Source organism: Lucilia cuprina, chromosome 4, assembly GCF_022045245.1.
Source record: "Lucilia cuprina isolate Lc7/37 chromosome 4, ASM2204524v1, whole genome shotgun sequence".
Lineage (NCBI taxonomy): Eukaryota > Metazoa > Arthropoda > Insecta > Diptera > Calliphoridae > Lucilia > Lucilia cuprina.
The window spans coordinates 74,663,750-74,672,579 of NC_060952.1; the positions used below are offsets into that span (position 1 = coordinate 74,663,750).

At 31.2% G+C, this 8,830-nt stretch overlaps 1 protein-coding gene across 1 annotated transcript in view; it reads right to left on the minus strand.

The window, feature by feature from the left end:
- Window positions 1-8,183, minus strand: part of LOC111681180 — a 9,497-nt gene extending 1,314 nt beyond the window's left edge. The window contains exons 1-3 of the mRNA XM_023442905.2: window positions 7,925-8,183; window positions 7,245-7,858; window positions 6,876-7,129 (exon numbers count right to left, since the gene is read on the minus strand). Coding sequence (XP_023298673.2) covers window positions 6,876-7,129; window positions 7,245-7,858; window positions 7,925-8,096 — 1,040 coding nt within the window. The 5' untranslated portion in view covers window positions 8,097-8,183. The remainder of the gene's footprint in view (window positions 1-6,875; window positions 7,130-7,244; window positions 7,859-7,924) is intronic.
- Window positions 8,184-8,830: the final 647 nt, after the last annotated feature.

Here is an 8,830-nt window from a genome sequence, read left to right on the forward strand (position 1 = left end):
TTTATGAGACCATAAAACATGTTTGTGCCGAATTTCACCGCTATTGATGCTTCTCTTAGCCAGTTATGAGCGACAAAGTCATTTTCTGAAGGGGTCTTTATATGGGGGCTAGGGTCAATTATGAACCGATCCTTATAAAATTCTACGAAAAGATATATGTCCCCATAAAACATGTTTGTGCCGAATTACACCGCTGTTGATGCTTCTGTTAGTCAGTTGTGAGCGATAAAGTCATTTTCTGAAGGGTACTTTGTATGGGGGGTAGGGTCAATTATGGACCGATCCTTATGAAATTCTATGAACAGATTTATGTCCCTATGAAACATGTTTGTGTCGAATTTCACTGCTATTGATGCTTCTCTTAGCCAGTTATTGGCGATAAAGTCATTTTCTGAAGGGGACTTTATATGGCAGGTAGGGTCAATTATGGACCGATCCTTATAAAATTCTACGAAGAGATTTATGTCACCATAAAACATGTTTGTGCCGAATTACACCGCTATTGATGCTTCTGTTAGTCAGTTGTGAACGATAAAGTCATTTTCTGAAGGGTACTTTGTATGGGGGGTAGGGTCAATTATGGACCGATTCTTATGAAATTCTATGAAAAGATTTATGTCCCCATAAAACATGTTTGTGCCAAATTACAGCGCTATTGATGCTTTTGTTAGTCAGTTATTGGCGATAATGTAATTTTCTAAAGGAGGCCTTATATGGGGGCTAGGCGAAATCGTGGACCGATATTGCCCATTTTCAATACCAAACAAACTTGATCAACTGTAAGTATCTGTGCAAAATTTCAGCTTGCTAGTTACCTCCGTTTGGAGTCTATCGTGTTTTCAACAGACAGACAGACAGACAGACGGACAGATGGACGGACATGGCTAGAATCTAATAAGGACCCAGAATATATATACTTTTATGGGTCTTAGACGAATATTTCAATGTGTTACAAACGGAATGACAAAAACAATATACCCCCCATCTTTTTTGATGGTGGGTATAACAAGTTAGAGTGCCATATTCGGCTGTTCCGAATCTTAAATACCCTCCACCAGCAAGCTTCTTCTTATTAAAAAAAAGTAAGAAAGTATAGTCGGGCATGGCCGACCATACAATACCGTACACCATGAGTATATTTTTAAAATTTTTACTTTTTACAAAGAAAGTTTTATGTTGAATATTATTCCAAAATATTTAAGCAATTTATTGATAAAAAAAACTAAAATTTCTAAATAAGGCTTTATATAGGTCAAATATGTAAATTTAGGAAAAGGATATATTTTTAAATAACAGTTATTTTTGTTGATTTTCATTGCGATACAAATGGTTACAAGTCAATTTTAGACGTTTAAGACATTTTTTGAAGTGGGGTTTGTATGGGGGCTAGGGTCAAATAAGGGCCGATCCTTACGAAAATCTTCAGTGTCATTTATACTTATATAAAACTTATTTGTGCCAATTTTTAGAGAGATAATAGAATATTTGACGTAATTATGGCATACAAAGTTCATATCGGGAGGTACGGTTGTATGGGGGCTAGGTGAAATAATGGAAAGATTTCAACCATTTTCAATAGGCTTAGTCCCTGTGCCAAAAAACATTGGTAAAATTTCATCAAATTATCTTCAAAATTGCGGCCTGTACCTTGCGCACAAGGTTTACATGGACAGCCAGCCATCCAGCCGGACAGACGTATGGACGGACGGACATGTCTTAATCGACTCAAAAAATGATTCTAAATCGATCTTTATACTTTAAGGTGGGTATTGGGTATGGGTATGTTACAAACATCAGCACAAACGTATAATACCCTCCCCACTATAGTGGTGTAGGGTATAAATATGGGTGAGAGAATCCCATAAGACTTCTTGGAATAATGAAACCACGAACCACGAAAATCCTATGGGGTGAACCAGATGAGAGCAAGACAAAAAATCTCCTCAAAATGAGCAAGTCTGAAATTAGTATCCTAGTATGTATTTTGAGTGGACTCACAGGATTATGAGTACATTTTTGCAAAATTGGACGTATGTAGAGCATGCGGAGAGGACAGTGAAACTCTGGGGCACTTTCTTTGCCAATGTCAGTCGAAGTATCATGGAAGTGATGTTATTCCGGAAATAACATTCCTGACTAACACTGATTGGAAGATTCTTAGGAATTACGTTCAGGATACTGAGTTTCTGAACACTGTAAAATAATTCATTCAGTTCCCTCTTTTGTTTTCTCATGATAAGGAGCGCACAACAGGCCCGATTGCGGCCTAGGTGTATTTCTTCGGATTTGATGTAATATATCAAATAACTAAATAACTAACTAGTTATCTAACTAACGAACAAACTAGTACTGATTTCATATACCTCTTTCCTCAGGGAAGTCATCTGGTGCTTCTCAACACGATTCATATTATTTCGTGCCAAATATTGAGCTAGAATTGACTTTGGAAATTCCTACATCCTATGTCCTTATCTCGTCATTCCATTCCTGTAATTCCGCAATGGAACTACTATGGCAAGAGATAAGATAGCGCGAGTACTTCAGCAAGAGCTTGTACATGGACCAGCACATCCATGTATAACAATTGCCACCTGAGTTTCTCATAGAAGGTTTCATGTGAAATAAGACCGTCAAGGCAGGTGTTTACGTAAAGCACTCGACATTCTTTGTCTGAAGCTATTTACATCTCGATTGCCCCTACCTCTTTGTCATCATGGATGTAACAATTAAGAAACACAAAAAAACTTATCTACCCAACCTGTACACATGTGTCCAGATTTGAATTTAACTTTCTAATTTCACCTTGTACATAATTTCGCTTAAATTATTCTATTTATGTAATAAATAATAAATATTGATTTCGGAAGCAGTCTCTCAGAAGAATAGCAGAAGCATTCAATAATATTAATATTGTCCTCCGAACCCCCAGAAAATAAACAATACTCTCCGATTATAAAAATTACAACTTAATAGGAAAAGTAAATCGTAGCTTTCAGCATGAAATATTCTCTATTACTTCTACGTATATAAGTCCCACTACAATTGAAAATGCTGCGGCAACATTGCAGCAACTATCATCAGAAATCAACTTATGTACCTTAAACAGTGTTATCCTATGGACAACTATGCAAATTCTTCCAATTTAAATTCCGAATTTTGTGTTTGTACTTAATAATTATCATTGAATTTTGGGAAAACTAAAAAAAATAGAAAAAAAAACTTTACGAAAATTTCATTAAAACTTGGTAGTTTGCTGCCACAACCAGCAGCATCTTCTTTTACAAACGACAATTCCAACAATTAGAGGTGTTAAATTTAAGAGGGGGATTTACTCAAGTATTCGAAACAAAATCGGTTACAAGTATTAAATTACTTAACTGGTGGCTGGAAGCAAGTAGCGAAATAATTTGTATGGTGAATAATTTATAGCAACTGTGTGAAAGAATTTGAGACACTGAGAGAAAAAAGTTATGTGTTTAGTAAAAAGTAAAAGTAAGTAAGTGAGTAAGTAAGTAAGGAAGTAAGTAAGGAAGTAAGTAGGTAAGGAAGTAAGTAAGTAATTAAGGAAGTAAGGAAGTAAGTAAGTATGTATGTAAGTAAATAAGTAAGTAATTAAGTAAGTAAGTATGTAAGTAAGTAAGTAAGTAAGTAAGTAAGTAAGTAAGTAAGTAAATAAGTAAGTAAGTATGTAAGTAAGTAAGTAAGTAAGTAAGTAAGTAAGTAAGTAAGTAAGCAAGTAAGTAAGTAAGTAAGTAAGTAAGTAAGTATGTAAGTAAGCAAGTAAGTAAGTAAGTTATCTCCATTCGTAATTCGATTTTCTTCAAGTGTATTTAATACACTATTTAATATAACATACAAGTAAGTAGCATTTTTTAATTTTTACATAGAAATACTAGATGCAACAACACATCTTACAAATTCCATTCATTATGTCGGATAAAAATGTATGTTTGTATCAAAATAATTATTAGGTTTGTTTAAGGTTTTAATCTTTTTTATCGTCGCCATTACATGCAAGTATAATTTGTAGTTTTAAATATTTTTTTTCAATTTTTTTCTGCAGCATCATTTTATTCCATTTCAGTTTTGCTGTTAGCTTTATAGCAGGGTGTTAAGGTGAGTGACATTTTTAGGTTAAATATAGGTTAGAAATTTCTGTTTTTCTGGGATAGACACTTTGTATATATTTCGTTAAATTTTTCGTAATACTGGAATTAAAATATACATAAAATGCATTTTGTTTTTAAGACAAAAAATAAAACGACCTTTAAAGGTTGTTTGAGATGGGATGGAAGAAACATTTTCCATGATTTTCTACATAAATATTTTATTTGTTCAAGCATATTACACAACAATATTTTTGTTAACAGCATTTATGTTAATGAAATGCAAATGATAAAATGGTTTAAAGAGATTTTTAAATATTAACAATAGTACTGAAATATTTAAATATTATTTTTATTCTATAAAAAAATTGTTAATACATAATTATGCAAACAGAAACTGTGCATAACAAGATGACATTGATAAAAATGTTAAATAGTTTAAGCTAATGCATATTCGTCAATTAATGTTATGTCGAGATGCAATATAAAATAGTACAACAATAAAAAATGAATGAATGAATAAAACCCCAAGTTTTTAATAAAATAAATAATAAACTAATATTTTTTAATTACTTTCTTAAACATTTTTACAGGCATCAATGTTTAATGCGAATTAATATTATTATAAATTAAAACTTAAAGGGTTTAAAAATTGGTGCTTAACCTTAACACACCTTCGGAAATTTATATACAAAACGCAAATATCCCACGTTTTATAAAATTTAACCCATAAACAAATTATTATATTGCAAACTTAAGTTTTATATGATAACTTGCCAAAGAAAACAAAATTAAATTCAATATTTAATTAAAAGCATTTTGTGTCTATTGCTTTTAACGTACAAACATACAAACTACATATTGCAATAATTAAATAAAATTAAAGTAACGTTGTCATGCGATGTAGCAATATTTGAAATTAATAACCAAGTATTATGCGAAAAATATTTATAACATACAACCTAAACCTATTTAACTCTTTTTTTCTGAGTTTTTAGGTTAAAATAATAATGAAACTAATTTTACGTTGTGGGTGTTTATTGTCACTTTTGAAAAAAAAGATAAATAAGACTAAACAATTTTTAGACGAAATATTGTTGGTTAATTGATAAGTGAATAAAGAAAAAATATACCAACAACATATTGTTAGTAACCGACACAACAATTTCTTACACCAATTGGCTTGGCCGCATTGATGTCTATGTTGACATTAGCCAAACAAATTAATTAACTGACTAACTAACTTACTAACTACACTACTCTATAGAAGAGACTATAGTTGACAAGACTAAAAACAAAAAATGTCTACTCTGTAGACTAAACTATAGTCTTGACTATAGACTAGACTATAGATTAGACTATAGACTAGACTATAGACTGGACTATATACTAGACTATAGGCTAGACTATAGACTGTAGACTAGACTATAGACTAGACTATAGACTAGACTATAGACTAGACTATAGACTAGACTATAGACTAGACTATAAACTAGACTATAGACTAGACTATAGACGTTTTAAAACTGTTAATTTTTCTATATAGAAAATTTTCTTATTACTATATATTAAATTTTAAATTATTGAGAAATACTGAGTGAAATTTCTGAGCCCGGACCTAAAAATTTACGCTTACACCAAAAATTAAATACAATTTTATATATATAGTTTCTTTAACTAAATCTATATATTTAAGTTAAAAAAGAAAAAATTAAAAAACAAACAACACTTCACATAAATTAATTAAAAAGCACTGTTTTTATATATCATAATTCTTCTACGTCATTTTTTTTTCAAAAAAAAAAAAAAAAAAAAAACAAAAACAACATTTTTTTTTAATACTCAACATTTCTATGTAATTTCATTGGGAAATTAATAATAAAAGCACACAGTTTAGTTGTAAAAAAAGAAAAACTTAATAACATAGATAGATAGATAGATAGATAGATAGATAGATAGATAGATAGATAGATAGATAGATAGATAGATAGATAGATAGATAGATAGATAGATAGATAGATAGATAGATAGCACTTTGAGCACATAAATCAACCTAGATCAAGTCTATATAACTGTAATGGAGCACTTCCAACCAATACAGTTAGAACTAAGAAGAACACGCTATTTTCATGCGTTCTACACTGAAAATGATCCATGCTCAACTTTACGAAAAAAAATTTCGTAACTTCTATTTTCGTAATATTTACAAAAATTTCGTATGTAATACGAAATATTATTTAATAAAACCCTTTTCTATTTTTACGGAAGTGCGAAAACCTTTCGTAATATTTTTTTCTTAAATTTTAGCGAAATTAAACATAATGATATTAATTATATGATGATTAAATAAAACTACAACATTTTTATAAAATTTAAGAAAAAGTATAATCTTATTCACGAATTATTGTCATAAAAAAAATTGAAAATTCGTGTGGATAATAATTTTGAACTAAAATTGGAAAATTTATTTTAAAACGAAGAAAAATGTTTGAATAAATTAATACTTCGTAAAGTTTACCATATTTATTCAAAATTCCCTTTTTTCAATTTATGTAAATTAATTTTTTCAAGAATATTTTGCATTATACTAAAATATTTCGTACAATTTCGTATATATTACGAAAGAATTTCGTGGTACGAAACAACGAACGATTCGTACAATGTACGACATTTTTCGTATATATTAGGCATGGATTTTTTTTCAGTGTAGAAATATTTGTGGAACTAAGCCATTTAAGCCCCCCACAATTTTTTCTATTAATTACTTACCTGGGGAAGATTTCTCTAGCCTTTGAGCACAATGTGGCCATTTTAATTTGTTTTATTACCGACTCAATATCTTCCAGTTGATTTTTTAATTTCAACATACTTTTCGTTTCACGCGTATAACGTTTGCTAACATTTACCACCAGATCCGCGGCCTTTGAGGTTTTTGCTTGCACTTGTTTTGGAGCAATTTTTTTAAAACCTGCAACAGTTTGTATTTTCTGTTGGGCACTCTTGCGTGATTTTTCTTCTAAAAGCTGTGGATGAGGAAAACAGTATAGAAACTTATTAAATAATTTATTCTCAAGAATTCTACTTTCGATTCCTTGGGTTACAGACTATATATTAGAGGTTTGTAGTTTCTAAACTTACCCTATACTCTTCGTTTAATTTCTTAAATTGAGCTATAGCCGGTATGCCCAAATACAAAATATGTTTTATAAAATTCGACTGATCGTCTATATCCTTGGATAGTGATCTTAAAATCGGTTCATAAAATATGCCATCATGCCTCAAAACTTGTATGACCTTTCGATATGTTGCATTTATGGTCTTATTAGCCTTTAAACGTATATTGGAATTTTCCACTTTCTTTTGAAATTCCCGCAATTTGATTTCCTCTTCTAAAACAAATTCATTTTCATATTTAATACGATTTTCAATATTCGCTCTTTCTACTAATTTCACTTCGTAGTCATGTTTTAATTTCTGCAGTCGATGCTCTAAACGATCACGTTCCTTGCGCATGACAAACGTACGTTGATTTATGTTATCGACCACCAAACTGACAGGCATTTTTTGATATAAACGTTGCATGTCCTTGTGATTGATCAAATAGTTGCGTATGGCCAGCACATTGTTGCCATGCAGAATGTTTTGCAATTTGGTGCGTCCATTACGGCATTGGGTTCGTAAGTTACGAGCTGTTTTATGCAGTTGTTTGCGATATGCCTTGTTTTCCAAGTTCTTGAAGAGCAAACGTTTGCCTACAAACAATTTTAAAAGAACTTCAAATTAATATTTTACTTATTATTTAAAAAAATTTTTATCACTTAATAAATTGGCCATTCCATGAAATTCATCTATTAAAGCTCCCGTTGACCATCTTTCATCTATAACCATATGTTGGTTTACATAAGTTGAACCAAATAGACCATGGTGCCGTATAGCTGTCGGATGTACTGGCCTTGGCGCTAATAAGTCTCTTGTTTGCTGTTCTTTCATATTGTTTAACTTGAAATGTTATTTAAAGTTATTAAGAGTTATGAAAAGTATATGTTCTGAAAAAGAAATTATTTGATTAATTGTCTGAGAAAAGTTTTTATAAGTACAGTGTTGTAAAGTGTATATATTATACTACAGAACGATCACTAAAATGGATATAGTTTTTTCCGCTTTTTACTGATCATATATTTCAGTACTATCCGTAAGCGAACTTCAATGGGTCCATTCACTGTTACGCGAACTAAGATAACTAAATCTGGATTGTAATATATTTTAGTAAACTTATTCAGAAAACTCCTGTGGCAGAGCAGTTTTCATATCAGGTTTAATTTCTGATAAATAGACGGAGTATCAGCGATTGGCATTTCATGACAAGTTTCAATCGACAAGACTATAGACCAGATTAGTTGGGCCACTAGATGATAGCAAACTATCACTACGTCCTATAAAAAAAGACTAGGCTATAGACTGGACTAGACTAGACTAGACTAGACTAGACTAGACTAGACTAGACTAGACTAGACTAGACTAGACTTGACTAGACTTGACTTGACTTGACTTGACTTGACTTGACTTGACTAGACTAGACTAGACTAGACTAGACTAGACTAGACTAGACTAGACTAGACTAGACTAGACTAGACTAGACTAGACTAGACTAGACTTGACTAGACTTGACTAGACTTGACTAGACTTGACTAGACTTGACTAGACTTGACTAGACTTGACTAGAC